At 47.7% G+C, this 16758-nt stretch overlaps 1 protein-coding gene across 4 annotated transcripts in view; it reads right to left on the bottom strand.

Moving 5' to 3' along the window:
• The window catches only part of GPR107 (G protein-coupled receptor 107), a 168788-nt gene extending 152558 nt beyond the window's left edge, over nt 1-16230 (bottom strand). For 2 of the 4 annotated variants that reach the window (XM_077478255.1, XM_077478273.1), the window contains exon 1: nt 16057-16228. In XM_077478255.1, coding sequence (XP_077334381.1) covers nt 16057-16155 — 99 coding nt within the window. In that variant the 5' untranslated portion in view covers nt 16156-16228. Of the gene's footprint in view, nt 1-16056 lie in introns of all 4 variants that reach the window. The other 2 variants (XM_077478264.1, XM_077478281.1) reach the window with 2 other exon arrangements.
• Between the last annotated feature and the right edge of the window lie 528 nt (nt 16231-16758).

Below are 16758 nucleotides of genomic sequence, written 5' to 3' on the forward strand. Positions count from 1 at the left end.
GTTCCACATTTTGTCATGTTACAACTGAAAACGTGAATGTATTTTATTGGGATTTTATGTGATAGACCAACACAAAGTGACACATAATTGTGAAGTGGAAGGAAAATAAATGGTTTTCCAACATTTTTACAAATAAATATGTGAAAAGTGTGGCATGCATTTGTATTCAGCCTCCTTTACTCTGATAACCCCAAATAAAATCTAGTGGAACCAATTGCCTTCAGAAGTCACCTGATAAAGTCCACCTGTGTGAAATTGAATCTCAGTATAAATACAGCTGTTCTGTGAAGCCTTCAGAGGTTTGTTAGAGAACTGTCGTGAAGTTTAACCTCCCTGGCAGTAGAGCTGCACGATTCTGGCTAAAATGGGAATCACAATTTTTTTGCTTAGAAGATAGATCACGATTCTCGTGGCGCATCATCTTTCACATTAAAACAAAAAAAAAAAAAAAAAATTGTGCTAACTTTAACATTCGTTGTTTTTTTATTTTATTTATTGAAGTGTATTTTTTCCCAAAAGACTGCTGGGCAAATACAGTGTGACATAAAATAATGCAGCAATTGGCATTTTATTCACTAGGGTCTCTGATAAATAATTATATATATATATATATATATATATATATATATATATATATATTCAGATGAGTTCAGGGGCAGTTGAAAAAAAGTGTCCAACTACATCTGAACACGCGTTTAACAGCGAAGTGTAAAGCCGCGTACACACGGGCGGACTGTATGGCCTACTTAGTCCGTCATACAACCCGACGGACAGTCCGTCCTACTTTCGAATGAACGGACTTGACCACACACGGATAGCCAAACAGTCCGTAGAAAGCTTGCGCGATGACGTGTACAGCACGTATGACGGGACTAGAAATAGGAAGTCCAATACACAGCAATGCAACCTTTCGCCGTGTAAATCCTTTCTGAGCATGCGCCATTCTTAGTCCGTCGAACTAGCCTACTCACGAGCGGATTGTCCGCTGAAACCAAAGTATGACGGACAGAATTTCGAAAAATCCGAAATACTTAGTACGCCAGACTGCACGCTGAAAAAGTCAGCTGAAGCCCACACACGAGCGGACTGTCCGCTGAAATGTGTTTCGACGGACTAAGTTGGCCATACAGTCCGCCCGTGTGTACGCGGCATTAGTTACAATGTTTCAAGTTCTACACTTGGCAGATTGCCCAGGATGCTTTCTTTTGACAGCTGAGTGAGCAGATAATCTCTCCACTGGTTTATATGAAAGAATCGCCTACTCTCAGCGGGAGAGATGGTCAGAGGGGGTGAATCGAGATCACAGTTTTTTTAACGATTAATCGAGCAGCTCTACCCGGCGGTATGATTATTTCAAATATGGCGTTTTATATCGTAGGCCTGTAATTCTTAGAAATAATTAGACATGTGCAGAGTAAAATATTTCGTTTCGGAATTTCGTTTTCGTCCGAAAACTTAATTTATTTAGTTACTCCCGAAATTCGTTTTTATTTATTTCGTTTTTCGTTCAAAAATTGCATTCGTCCAAAAATCCACATGAATTACGGTCAAATCTGTCTTGGAAGGCTTATGGTGTCTGTCAATGTATAAAGAAGATTCGACGGAGCTAACTATATAGCATACTTTAGAACCCTATTAAAGTCTATGGGACTCCAACGTTCAAAATCTAAAGTGCTAATTTTAAAGGCTAATTTGCAAGTTACTGTCCTAAAAAGTGTTTGGGGACCCGGGTCCTGCCCCAGGGGACATGTATCAATGCAAAAAAAAGTTTTAAAAACGGCCGTTTTTTCGGGAGCAGTGATTTTAATAATGATTAAAGTGAAACAATAAAAGTGTAATATTCCTTTAAATTTCGTAGGGGGGGGGGTTGTCTATAGTATGCCTGTGAAGGGGCGCATGTTTCCAGTGCTTAGAATTGTCCCTGCACAAAGTGTCATTTATGCAGGAAAAAAAGTCCTTTAAAATCACTCGCAGCTATAATGAATTGTCGGCTCCGTAATACAGAGAACACTCATTGAAAGTCATTGATAAAAAAAAAATAAAAAAAAAATAAAAAAAAAAGCGTGGGGGTCCCCCAAATTCAATTACCAGGCCCTTCAGGTCTGGTATGGATAATAAGGGGAACCCCGCGTCAAATTTAAAAAAAAATTGACGTGGGGTTCCCCCTAAAAATCCATACCAGACCCTTTATCCAAGCACGCAACCTGGCAGGCCGCAGGAAAAGAGGGGGGGGACGAGAGAGCGGCCCCCCCTCCCTCCTGAACCGTACCAGGCCACATGCCCTCAACATTGGGAGGATGCTTTGGGGGTCTGTGACCCCTCAAAGCACCTTGTCCCCATGTTGATGAGGACAAGGGCCTCATCCCCACAACCCTGGCCGGTGGTTGTGGAGGTCTGCGGGCGGGGGGCTTATCAGAATCTGGAAGCCCCCTTTAACAAAGGGACCCCCAGATCCCGCCCCCCCCCCTGTTTGAAATGGTAAGGGGGTACAAAAGTACCCCTACCATTTCACAAAGAAAGTGTAAAAAATGGTTAAATAAAACAAACACACTTTTGAAAAATTCCTTTATTAAAAAAAAAAAAAAAAAAAAAAAAAAAAAAAAAGGATTCCAGCGGCGGTAATCCACTCTTGCTATCCAGCGACGGACGGTCATCTCTCCAGCGATGTCTCATCTCATCCAGCGCAGCGATCCATCCTTCTTCTGTCTCCTCCACGGAGACACTACAGGCATTCCGGCGGCTGACGTTTCTTATATACGGAGGGCGGGGCCACCCGTCACCTGACCCCGCCCCCCTCTGACGCAAGGGGAAACCCGGGGTTCCCCGTGACGTATGGGTGACCCCACCCCCCCTCTGATGTAACGGAAACCTGCCTGTGTTACATCAGAGGGGTGCGGGTCACCCCTACGTCACAGGGAACCCCGGGTTTCTCCTTGCGTCAGAGGGGGGGCGGGGTCAGGTGACGGGTGGCCCCGCCCTCCGTATATAAGAAACGTCAGCCGCCGGAATGCCTGCAGTGTCTCCGTGGAGGAGACAGAAGAAGGATGGATCGCTGCGCTGGATGAGATGAGACATCGCTGGATAGCAAGAGTGGATTACCGCCGCTGGAATCTTTTTTTTATTTTTAATAAAGGAATTTTTCAAAAGTGTGTGTGTTTTATTTAACCATTTTTTACACTTTCTTTGTGAAATGGTAGGGGTACTTTTGTACCCCCTTACCATTTCAAACAGGGGGGGGCCGGGATCTGGGGGTCCCCTTGTTAAAGGGGGCTTCCAGATTCTGATAAGCCCCCCGCCCGCAGACCTCCACAACCACCGGCCAGGGTTGTGGGGATGAGGCCCTTGTCCTCATCAACATGGGGACAAGGTGCTTTGAGGGGTCACAGACCCCCAAAGCATCCTCCCAATGTTGAGGGCATGTGGCCTGGTACGGTTCAGGAGGGAGGGGGGGCCGCTCTCTCGTCCCCCCCTCTTTTCCTGCGGCCTGCCAGGTTGCGTGCTCGGATAAAGGGTCTGGTATGGATTTTTAGGGGGAACCCCACGTCAATTTTTTTTTAAATTTGATGCGGGGTTCCCCTTAATATCCATACCAGACCTGAAGGGCCTGGTAATTGAATTTGGGGGACCCCCACGCTTTTTTTATTTATTTTTTTATTTTTTTATCAATGACTTTCAATGAGTGTTCTCTGTATTACGGAGCCGACAATTCATTATAGCTGCGAGTGATTTTAAAGGACTTTTTTTCCTGCATAAATGACACTTTGTGCAGGGACAATTCTAAGCACGGGAAACATGCGCCCCTTCACAGGCATACTATAGACAACCCCCCCCCCCCCCCCTACGAAATTTAAAGGAATATTACACTTTTGTTTCACTTTAATCATTATTAAAATCACTGCTCCCGAAAAAACGGCCGTTTTTAAAACTTTTTTTTGCATTGATACACGTCCCCTGGGGCAGGACCCGGGTCCCCAAACACTTTTTAGGACAGTAACTTGCAGAATCTTTTCTCTCTGTCAAATCTTTTTTCTCTGTCGAATATTTTCTCTATACAATCTTGGACTAATAGAGGTAAGGTTAGGCACATTCGACCACAGGTTCTATAGACACATTGTTGTCAGAGTCATGTCGAATCTCCTATTCTATATCGAACTGTTGTAACAATGAAAACGAAAATAAAGCATTTATTTATGTCGGATCTTTCGTTTTTCGGATTTTGTGCTTTCGTTATCGTTTGTCAAAACAAAAACTAAAATAGCTGAAATTCGGACGAAAATGCATTCGGACGAAAACGAATGCACATGTCTACAAATAATTCCCTTAAATCCATCCAAGAGTCTAATAGACATCCCAGGTATGATAAAATATGAAATAAATTATAAAATATATATATTATTCAATGTAATCAAACCAAAAACACTGAAATATGCTGAGTTGCAGAATTGTCGCTGTCATTACTTTTAGTGTTGGAATTTCCCCACAAATGACTATCGCTCAATTCTGCAAGTGATTTTAATTTATTATCGCTGTTTTCTAGCTGGTCTATAACCACTTTTGATGTAAACTGACACTTTTTGGTTGCTATGGACAATCTCCAATTTCCTGGCAAAGAACAGTATTTATAATATAAAACTGTATGCAGGACACAGGACAAACCACTAGGGACAAAGGGGATGAGTAATTATTTGATACAGTACTGTAATCTTTAAGATTACTGTATCTATACTGTGTTTTTTACTTTTTGAATTTGGCACCGAACTCCGTCCCTGTGCGTCGCAACGCTCACAGGGAACGGAGCTCTGCTCTGTCACAGATTGAGAGAAACATGGCTGGATCCAGGGGACAAGGTAAGTAACCCCCCTACACGGATCCTGCGATGGGATCCCGAGTCTGGCTCGGGAATACCGCTTATGGTAATTAAATCTCATCCTGAGCCAGACTCGGGAATACTGCCAGGGAGGTTAAAGCAGGGTTAGGTTATAAAAAATATCCCAAGCTTTGAAAAGCTCATGGAGCATTGTTCAATCCATCATCTGAAAATGGAAAGAGTATGGCCAAGAGGTCCATGGTAAGTCTGGAGGAGCTGCAGAGATCAACAGCTCAGGTGGGAGAATCTGTCCACAGGGCAACTATTAGTCGTGCACTCCACAAATCTGGTCTTTATGGAAGGGTGGCAAGAAGAAAGCCATAAGAAGTGCCATTTGTAAGAAGCCATGTGGGGGACACAGCAAACATGTGGAATAGGGCTGAAACAACTAATCGATTAATTGACAACTAATCGATTATGAAATTGATTACTATTTTCATAATCAATTAATCGGCCAGTAAAATAATGGGGTTAAAAAAAAAAACGAAAAATGAACCCTTTATAGTACAAAAATATAATCACTACTGTAAATATTACTTTCACTGTTCTACAGTAAAAAAATTAACCCCTTCCAGTAGTTATCTGCTTTTTTTGTACTATAAAGGGCTAATTTTAGTCTTTTTAACCCCATTATGTTACTAAATGTCTTAGGCCTGGTTCACATCTATATGTTTATTGGTGCTTTTTGCAGAAACACAGTACAGTTCATTTACATGGTTTCCTATGGGACACCTTCATATCTGTGCTTTTTTCAGCCGCTGCATATTTGGAAAGGTTCAGGGACTTTTAACGCAAAATGGTGCTTTTTTGGTTCAATATACTTCAACAGAAAAGAATGTAATGCGTTTTTGCAGCAATTTGTGTTTTTTAATCTGCCCAAAAAAAAAAAAAGCGCATATTGCAGTAAAATCACGTGCGCAAAAATCTAAACGCACAGCAAAAAGCACTGCGGAAACAGATCAAAAGCAAAAACTGCATAGGTGTTCACCGTGCCTTATGCTGGCCTCATGGATCAATTTTCAGGTGAGAATATTCAGAAGAAAAATCTTTGTACATTCGCTGAATGAAAGAATTTTGTTTGAAATTTTCACTTCATTTCTGAAAAAAAAAAAAAACACATACACTGAAAATTCCTTTGACCGAGAAGTTTTCTATTTCCAAATTTTCCTGTCACTGTGGTTGAAAATGAACGTCAATTTGACCCATTTTTTTTTAAGGCTATTAACCGATTAATCGAAACAATCGGCCAACTAATCGATTATGAAAATAATCGTTCGTTGCAGCCCTAATGTGGAAGAAGGTGCTCTGGTTAGACGAGACCAAAATCTAACTTTTTGACCTGCAAGCAAAACGTTATGTGTGGTAGAAAACTAACACATAACCCTGAACATACCATCCCCACCGTGAAACATGGTGGCGACAGCATCATGTTGTGAGGATGCTTTTTCTTCAGCAGGGGCTAGAGAAGCTGGTCAGAGTTGATGGGAAGATGGATGGAGCCAGGGTGGATTTGATTTTAATCAAGCCGATTTAAATCACAATTTAAATGACTAGTAAAATACTTGATTAAGGGCCAGTTCACACCAGACGCAGTTCCGTTCAGTTCCGCACACTTTTTTCTGCACTAAAATTGCATACACTGTGTTTTCCATGTATTCCAATGGCTCTAGTTCACACCATGCAGTCAGTTTCTGGTCAGTTTCCGGTCACTTTCTGGTGCAGAAACTGACCGGAATCTGACCAGAACTGACCGTATTGGTGCAAAAAAAAAAAAAAAAAAAAACAGAACTGCACAGAACTGCATCTGGTGTGAACTGGCCCTTAAATAATAATTTTTAAAGAGCAATTGTCATCTCTGTCTCACAGAGGCTCCTCCTCTGACCCGCTGTTGACTCCCCAACAGTCCCATTCACTTTAATGGGACAGCTGGTGATATGGCAGTGACACATCAAGGTGAGGGAGGTGGTGGCAGCAGGGGAGATGCTGCCCTCTAATAGGTGCTGCCATGATGGAACTGAAGAGACAGATTCTCACCTATGCAGTTTTAGTGCTTTTTGCAGACTTGCAGTCCTTTTAACATGATTTCCTATGAAACACTTTCTGTAGTGCAAATCTGTAAAACGCAAAAAAGCACCAAGAATGCATAGGTGTGAATCCAGCCTAAATGTAAGAACTTATTCTCACCGGTAGTTATAATCTTTAACCCTTTCCCGCCGAGCGTACGCACATATGCGTACTCGGCTTCCGCGGGTATATATATATATATATATATATATATATATATATATATATATATATATATATATATATATATATATATATATAATTTTTCCTTTCACTTCAAAATGATGTGCCACTTTGTGTTAGTCTATCACATAAAATCCCAATAAAACACATTTACGTTTTTGGTTGTAACATGACAAAATTTAGAAAATTCCAAAAGGGGTATGAATACTTTTGCAAGGCACTGTATAAAAAGCCCACAAAGATCACAGTCTCTGATGTGAATTATAAGATAGTCCACTTAGGTGTCCGTTTATGAAGCAGTGATCAGCAGAGATCCAGAGGATTGCCGCTGATCACAGCCCATAAACAGTTTATGAACCAGAGATAATTGGGGGGAGAAGTGTTTGAACATGTTCTCCCGCCGATTATCTCCACACACTGAGAATCGTCACTGACTGACACATTAAAGCTTCACAAGATTGCATTATCAGGGGCCATTCTCCACCGTTAGAAGCATTTGTAGATCGCTTCACTCCTCCAAGGGTGAAGCGATCTACTCCGCTTCATAAACTGGCACATAGAGGAAGGAGAAGGATCTCCTCTGTTAATGTCAGAGAATGAAGCAATGAATAGATTTCACTGCTTCATAAAAGGACACCTTAATCTTAGATGGGTCTATTGTAAATTACCCTGAACCATGAATCACCAAAGAGATACCCGATGATCTCAGGCTTCTCAATACAAAAAAAACCTGTAAAACTACTTGTTAAACACACACAAACACAGTAGCATAGCTGTGTTAAAGCAAACATTACAGATCCATTCTTAATATTACTTTCACTAGGACGTGCTGTGCTCATTAAACAATTACAGAGAACAATCTCCAGCAGTACCCGGGTGACAAAGGAAGTAGGGGGGAAATCCCAATTCATGACAGTTTACTAAATTGTATCATAAATAATTCTGTGGGAGGTTTCTACACTTTGTTTTATTTATTTTTTTTAACCTTCATCTTGCCCTCAAGACTCTTCCAACAACTTCCTGTTCGTATGTGTCCCCTTCAGTGTAGGCTGCGTGTCATTACTTAGTGCTTTCTGAAAGTGACAACAGTGGGACTTGTTTGCGCCTCTTTGCACCAGAAGAGTATCTGACAGGGTGACAACGTAGGAGAGTGATTGGGAGAAAAGGACACAGAGTTGTAACACTATAACAGGAAGTGCCTAAACAAGACCTTCAACAGGATCACTGGGTATTACTTTAAAGTGGTTGTAAACCCTTACAACACACTTTGACCTACAGGTAAGCCTAGATTAAGGCTTACCTGTAGGTCCAAGAAATATCTCCTAAACCTACATGGTTTAGGAGATATTTGCCGAAAGACAGGCACCGCTGTCTACGGTGCATGTGCCATAGACAGCGGCACGCAGGCGCACTGAGCGCGCCGCAGTCAACGGCGATATGCCGCGAGTGGCGGCTCCCGTGCGCATGCGCGGGAGTGATGTCATTCGGCGAAGCCGCGATGACAGCGGCGGAGCAGCGAGACCCACCGAGAAGATGGATGCGGCGGACTACAGGGGACAGTGGTGACTTCGCTGGCTCCTGTGTCAGGTAAGTGACACATAATGGACTACTATGCGATGTATAGTAGTCCATATGCTTTACCTTTGCAGGTAATGAAAGAGGAAGTAAACTCATCAGGGTTTACTTCCTCTTTAAAGATGAAGACTAAGCCTGGGTTCACACTATAACACACTGCGAAACGCACATCAGCGCTGTGCGTCCCTGTTCCCCATTTCAGGGACGAATCAGGGCCGATTCTATGCCTGAATTTGGCCCTGAAACTGAGCCAAAGACGCACGCATTTTTTCTGCAGTGCGCTCCGCAGCCGCCCCGGCTCCATAGGGAGCGAGTCACATTCTCCTACTATGCCAATTAGATGCGGGGAAACGCACATCTAGTTTGCATAGGTGTGAATGGGGGCTGAAGTGAAAAAAAAAGCGTAACTATATCAATTCTTAAAACAGTTCCCTTCCTTCCCCCTCCTTCTAACCTGTATGAAAAAGAAGTGTATAATTGTGTATTTTTAACCAGCTCTGGTCCAGTCACATGATCCTGCAGCTCCTGATCCTCGGTATCAGTGAGTGGTTGCTGCAGGGGAGAGGAGGGAGCCCTGACAATTGCTGAGCGATGGGAGATGCGTTTGACATCACAGGTTCAGAAGTGATCGCTCCCTTACCAGAGCTGAAGGATCATGTGACAAGAGTGCAATGACCAAAATAGGCAAGTACACAGATCTCCTTTATACAGGTTAGGAAGCATAGGGAGGAGGGAACATTTTAAGGCCTCATTCACATGGGTGCCAAGCCTGGAGACCATGAATGGGTCATGTTTATGCAGCTGGAGCTTTCAGGGGCTGCATGTAGGCAGCCCATTCAAGTCTCTGGGGCAGGGGTCTCCAAACTTTCTAAACAGAAGGGGCAGCTTACAGTTCTTCAGACTTTAGGAGGGCCAGACTGTGTAGAAAATGTGCTGGCATCCAGTAAGAGTAAACAGTGCCCCATCTTTGGTGTAAGAGGACTAGTGTCCCAATGTTGGTGTCAATTAAAGAAATTCTGCCCCATCGTTGGCGTCAATGGAAGGAATTGTGCCCTATCATTGGTGTCAGCGGGAGGAATGGTGCCCTTTTGATGGTGTCAGTGGGAGGATTGGTGCCCCAAGGGCCGGATAAAAGGTAAGAAAGGGGCTGCATCCAGTTCCCCAGCTACAGTTTGGAGACCACTGCTCTAGGGGCACAAGGGCTGAATGGACGCAGACACTCAACCTAATGTGACAGGCATGTGGGGGAGATTGAGCAGCCTCTCTCACAGACAGTAGGGGTTATTTACTAAAGGAAAATCCACTTTGTACTGCAAGTGCACCTGGAAGTAAAGTCACTGTAGATCTAAGGGGGACATGCAAGGAAAATAAACAGAATTTTAGCTTGCACATGATTGGATGATAAAATCAGCAGAGCTTCCCCTCATTTCAGATCAACCCCTTAGGCCGCGTACACACGCGGGGACTGTTCGCTGAAACTGTCCGCTGAAACCAAGTTTCAGCGGACAGTCCGCTCGTGTGTGGGCTTTCAGCGGACAGTTTCAGCGAACAGTCCGCTGAACAAGGTTTTTCGGAAATTCCGAAAAACTGTCCGCTGAAACCTTGTTTCAGCGGACAGTCCCCGCGTGTGTAGGCTTGTTCGTCAAACAAAGTTCCGCGCATGCTCAGAAAGGATTTTCACGCCGAAAGTTATAATGCAGTGTATAGGACGTCGTATTTTTCGTCCCGTCGTACGTGCCGTTCACGTCATCGCGCACGGTTTCAGCAAACTGTTCGTACGTCGTGTGTGGCCATGTCCGTCCATGCTAATTTTGAGCGGACTGTTTGCCGAAACTGTTTGACGGACAAAGTTGGGCGAACAGTCCCCGCGTGTGTACGCGGCCTTAGATTGAGAGCGACTGGACTTTCATGTGCACTTGCAGCGCAGAGTGGATTTGCCTTTCGTAAATAACCCCCAGTGTGTCATAATAGAAGATCATATGAACTTTTAGTGACAGAGAATTAAGTTATTCTATAGACTTTCACCAGGTTGTCAGCACATGGCCATGACAGTTACTCTTTCACAAACACTGCAAGTGCAGAGCATAGGATGATAGAAGGCATGTTTAGAAGTTAGCTACAGTAAGGGCCATAAGTCAAAATAATTCATAGATGGGATGATATAGGCAGCTACATTTATATGGTATAAGCAGGTACACTTACACTTAAAACTTAACTTTCTCAACAGTAAAAAAAAATAAAAAATAAAGCTTGGCCCCCACCAACTTCCATCTCATGAGCTTCCCCTTTGGTCACTGAGGTGCTCTGTCCAGGAGGTGGGAGCAGTGAGGCTATGTGCCATGTTTACCTTGTGTGCTCCTGTGCTCTGTACCACAAAGCCTGTGCAAGGAGAATGTTGGGCCTCTTTCAACTGCACATGCATGCTGCAGCCTCATTCATTCCTATGGATGAGTATCACTCATGGCGGTGTCCATGGCAGAATGGCTCACCCAGAACAATGACTGGGGCCATGGCACACATGTGCAGTAGGAAGAGGAACTGGCTGAGAAGTTTTTCTAAGGCTTGTATTTTTTTTTAAATTAAAATAACAAACACGTTATACTTACTTGATCTGTGGTTTTGCACAGACCAGCCCCGCTCCTCCTCTTCTGGGGCTTCCCGCTGTCGCTCCTACTTTTTTAGCTATTGCCCACCATAGAAAGCTGCTTTCTATGGGAGCACTTGTGCAGGACTGCCCCCCACTGCCTTGTCAAAGTGGTTAATTGACAGCAGCAGGAGCCAATGGCTCCCGCTGCCATCTATCTGCCCAGTGAGGAAGAAGGAGAGACCCGCTGCTCTCAGACAACTGATTGAGAATTCACTGAGGTAAGTACAAAGAGGGGCTGGATGGGAAGGGTGGGGGTTGATCACCTGGCACGGGAGTTTTTTGTTTACCTTAAATTCACCTTTTGTAACATATTATATCCATATTCAAGATATAACATTTAACATGTTAGAGATGCATCGGCCCGCAGACCCCCCCATCCCACGTTTTGACAGTAAGTAGGCGATCATCTCTCCCTGCAATTGTAAAAAAAAAAAAAAAAGGAGGATGCGGCTATGTGAGATGCCTCCCAGCCACGACATTTATTGACAGTGTTCTGTGAAAGTGAAAAGTACAAGTGGCAACAGCCTTTCCAGCTGTCGGCTTGTAGTTCTCAATGCACTACCAGGGGGATGTTGAGCACTCTAAGTAGTTCATTGAGCTTCCTGACAAAGTAACTGCCTGCCCATATCGGCGGTACAAGCAGACAGATACACAGTCTGCCAGACCCTGCCATTAAAAAAAAAAAAAAAAAAAAAAAAAAAAAGAAGAAGGAGAGGGCACACTGACCAAGTGCATTATAAAAAACATAATCTTTATCAATAGATGGAGGTTTAGAGGTCTTCCCATCAGCCGAGTATGGTGTACTGGAGGTGATGTTCAGCCCCTCTCCTCCGTCCCCCACCACCAAGCCATTTACAAAGCACAGCAAGGAACTAGCTGTGAAGCCACAAGGCTTCATTGCCGGTTTCCCTTATCCAAGATGGTGGTGGTAGCACCTGAGACCTTTATTTTTTATTTATTTTTTTGAAGGAGCCTTGAGCGCCTCTTAAAGTTCAGCTTTAAAGAGCAAGTCAAGGCAAAATTATTATATATTTTTTTAAAACACACCCTGTAAGGCAAAGGCATAATGAGCTAGTATGCATAGCATACTAGCTCATTATGAATAACTTACCAAAGAACGAAGGCCCTGAAGCGGTCCTCTGTCTTCCTCTTTGCCGCTGCCATGTATCCCGGAGCGACTTCCGGGTCTCGCGGCTCCAGCGCTGTGATTCGCCAGAGCCGCGATGACGTCACTCCCGCGCATGCGCATGGGAGCCGTCACTCGCGGCATATTGCCGCGACCTGCGGCCTGCCCAGCGCGCCTGTGCGCCGCAGACGGCGGTGGCTGTCTTCGGGTAAATATCTCCTAAACCGTATAGGTTTAGGAGATATTTCTTGGACCAACAGGTAAGCCTTAATCTAGGCTTACCTGTAGGTCAAAGTTGGTTGTAAGGGTTTACAACCACTTTAAGGTAAAAAAATAAAAATCTTCCTGTGTCTACGCCTCTCCTACTTTTCCTAAACACTTATCTGACAACAATCTCGATCCAGCCCTGACACCACTGGCAGCCCCACTCTACTCTCTTCTGCTGCTAATGGGTATTACTGAGAGCAGCGGGAGTGCCATCAGTCAAAACCTGTAATAAGCGAGAGCGATCGGGCCTGGGATTGAGGCGGCACAAGTGCCCCCATAGAAAGCAACTTGCAAGGAGAGCACTCGAGAAGAGGAGGAGCCAGGAACGCCAGCAAGGGGACCCCAGAAGAGGGGGATTGGAGCACAAAGCACGCAAGTATAAAATGTTTGTTATTTTATTAATATAATACTTTAAGATGACAATTTAAATGGAATAGAACACAAGATTTGTGTGCTGCCAAAAGACAATATTCAGCATATCCCACGGCACTGTCACCCCTCCCCCCCTTCAGTGTCCCCCTATCAGTGTGGTCGCTCACTCCCCTTCCCCCATTGTCACCGGCCCCTCTTCTGTGTTTCATCTCAATCTTTGTCAGCATCACCTTTCCAGTGTCCCCTCTTTAATCTACCCTCCACAGTCTCACATCCAACCCTCCTGTCAGTGTTTCCCCTCCTGTCAGTGTCCCCCCTCCACAGTCTCCCCTCCTGTCAGTGTCCCCCCTCCACAGTCTCCCCTCCCCCTCCTGTCAGTGTCTCCCCTCCTGTCAGTGTCTCCCCTCCACAGTCTCCCCTCCTGTCAGTGTCTCCCCTCCACAGTCTCCCGTCAGTGTCCCCCCTCCACAGTCTCCCCTCCTGTCAGTGTCTCCCCTCCTGTCAGTGTCTCCCCTCCACAGTCTCCCGTCAGTGTCCCCCCTCCACAGTCTCCCCTCCTGTCAGTGTCCCCCCTCCACAGTCTCCCCTCCCCCTCCTGTCAGTGTCTCCCCTCCTGTCAGTGTCTCCTCCCCCTCCTGTCAGTGTCTCCCCTCCACAGTCTCCCCCCCCCCTCCTGTCAGCTTCTCCCCTCCCCCTCCTGTCAGTGTCTCCCTGTCAGCGTCTCCCCTCCCCCTCCTGACAGTGTCTCCCTGTCAGCGTCTCCCCTCCCCCTCCTGACAGTGTCTCCCTGTCAGCGTCTCCCCTCCCCCTCCTGTCAGTGTCTCCCTGTCAGCGTCTCCCCTCCCCCTCCTGTCAGTGTCTCCCTGTCAGCGTCTCCCCTCCCCCTCCTGTCAGTGTCTCCCTGTCAGCGTCTCCCCTCCCCCTCCTGTCAGTGTCTCCCTGTCAGCGTCTCCCCTCCCCCTCCTGTCAGTGTCTCCCTGTCAGCGTCTCCCCTCCCCCTCCTGTCAGTGTCTCCCTGTCAGCGTCTCCCCTCCCCCTCCTGTCAGTGTCTCCCTGTCAGCGTCTCCCCTCCCCCTCCTGTCAGTGTCTCCCTGTCAGCGTCTCCCCTCCCCCTCCTGTCAGTGTCTCCCTGTCAGCGTCTCCCCTCCCCCTCCTGTCAGTGTCTCCCTGTCAGCGTCTCCCCTCCCCCTCCTGTCAGTGTCTCCCTGTCAGCGTCTCCCCTCCCCCTCCTGTCAGTGTCTCCCTGTCAGCGTCTCCCCTCCCCCTCCTGTCAGTGTCTCCCTGTCAGCGTCTCCCCTCCCCCTCCTGTCAGTGTCTCCCTGTCAGCGTCTCCCCTCCCCCTCCTATCAGTGTCTCCCCTCCCCCTCCTGTCAGTGTCTCCCTGTCAGCGTCTCCCCTCCCCTCCTGTCAGCGTCTCCCCTCCCCCTCCTGTCAGTGTCTCCCTGTCAGCGTCTCCCCTCCCGCTCCCGTCAGTGTCTCCCTGTCAGCGTCTCCCCTCCCGCTCCCGTCAGTGTCTCCCTGTCAGCGTCTCCCCTCCCGCTCCCGTCAGTGTCTCCCTGTCAGCGTCTCCCCTCCCGCTCCCGTCAGTGTCTCCCTGTCAGCGTCTCCCCTCCCGCTCCCGTCAGTGTCTCCCTGTCAGCGTCTCCCCTCCCGCTCCCGTCAGTGTCTCCCTGTCAGCGTCTCCCCTCCCGCTCCCGTCAGTGTCTCCCTGTCAGCGTCTCCCCTCCCGCTCCCGTCAGTGTCTCCCCTCCCGCTCCCGTCAGTGTCTCCCTGTCAGCGTCTCCCCTCCCGCTCCCGTCAGTGTCTCCCTGTCAGCGTCTCCCCTCCCGCTCCCGTCAGTGTCTCCCTGTCAGCGTCTCCCCTCCCGCTCCCGTCAGTGTCTCCCTGTCAGCGTCTCCCCTCCCGCTAGCGTCTCCCCTCCCGCTCCCGTCAGCGTCAGTGTCTCCCTGTCAGCGTCTCCCCTCCCGCTCCCTTCAGTGTCTCCCTGTCAGCGTCTCCCCTCCCGCTCCCGTCAGTGTCTCCCCTCCCGCTCCTGTCAGTGTCTCCCCTCCCGCTCCTGTCAGTGTCTCCCCTCCCGCTCCTGTCAGTGTCTCCCCTCCAGTCTCCCCTCCCGCTCCTGTCAGTGTCTCCCCTTCCCCTCCTGTCAGTGTCTCCCCTTCCCCTCCTGTCAGTGTCTCCCCTCCCCCTCCTGTCAGTGTCTCCCCTCCCTAGTCTCCCCTCCTATCAGTGTCTCCCCTCCCTAGTCTCCCCTCCCCCTCCTATCAGTGTCTCCCCTCCCTAGTCTCCCCTCCCCCTCCTATCAGTGTCTCCCCTCCCTAGTCTCCCCTCCCCCTCCTATCAGTGTCTCCCCTCCCTAGTCTCCCCTCCTGTCAGTGTCCCCCTCCACAGTCTCCCCTTCCCCTCCCGTCAGTGTCCCCCCTCCACAGTCTCCCCTTCCCCTCCCGTCAGTGTCTCCCCTCCAGTCTCCCTTCCCGCTCCTGTCAGTGTCTCCCTTCCCGCTCCTGTCAGTGTCTCCCCTCCCGCTCCTGTCAGTGTCTCCCCTCCCGCTCCTGTCAGTGTCTCCCCTCCCGCTCCTGTCAGTGTCTCCCCTCCCGCTCCTGTCAGTGTCTCCCCTCCCGCTCCTGTCAGTGTCTCCCCTCCCGCTCCTGTCAGTGTCTCCCCTCCCCCTCCTGTCAGTGTCTCCCCTCCCCCTCCTATCAGTGTCTCCCCTCCCCCTCCTGTCAGTGTCCCCCCTCCACAGTCTCCCCTTCCCCTCCTGTCAGTGTCCCCCCTCCCGTCAGTGTCCCCCCCTCCACAGTCTCCCCTCCATAGTGTCCCCCTTTCCCACCAGCGTTGCTTCATTAGTGCCCCTCTCTCTCCTGTCATCACCATTTCTCCCCCTGTCAGTGTCCGGGACCACCAGTCACCCCGGTAGTCCGGCTCCTCCTCGCCCTGTCTACCCTCCGCCGTTCTTACCTTCAGAGTGAGGTGGTGGAGTCGGGCCCGGCACATAGAAACAAGAAACAATACAACAAAAGCCACCAGCCCCGAACAGAGCGTACTGCGCAGCGCCATGTTTATTCCAGCATCAGCATCCCTCTCACTTCCGGGAGTTGAGCCCTCCCCCAGTCACATGACAGCCGCTGCCTGACCACACGAGGCTCAGACCCGGCGATGACGTCAGCCGCACAACCCGGAACTGATGGGGGAGCGCGTGTCAGTGCAGCGAGGGGGAGGAGCGGAGGGTCACGTGGTGTCTCGGGGGGGGGGGGGGTGCGCTCGGCTTATTAGTTAGGGGCGGGGCTATACACTCACACGGGCGGAGTCTCACATTGTGTACAGAACCGTACGCAAATATAAACAGACAGGAGACTCGGGCTGTATTCATTCATTTCTAATAAAGGTCATGTGCTGCTATCCAGGAAGTTTTCTGGATGATGGAAAAGGTCAAAATAAAAATAAAAAAAGGAAATTCTGGCTAAATAGCAGAAACTGTTCCCCACATGAATATATGTAAGGGGTGTGAGTAGGGTTGCTACATTTTCTTCAAGTGAAACCCGAACACTTTAGCAGCGCACAGATTTTTTTTTTTATAGTATAAACTATACATATATATTTTATGATTGGATTTACATCAGAGTCCACAGAGTTCCTTTTTACATCTGAATCTGCAGAATT

This window comes from Lithobates pipiens, unplaced genomic scaffold (genome assembly GCF_037356315.1).
Source record: "Lithobates pipiens isolate NorthernLeopardFrog02 unplaced genomic scaffold, aLitPip1_a1.2 Scaffold_1, whole genome shotgun sequence".
Classification (NCBI taxonomy): domain Eukaryota; kingdom Metazoa; phylum Chordata; class Amphibia; order Anura; family Ranidae; genus Lithobates; species Lithobates pipiens.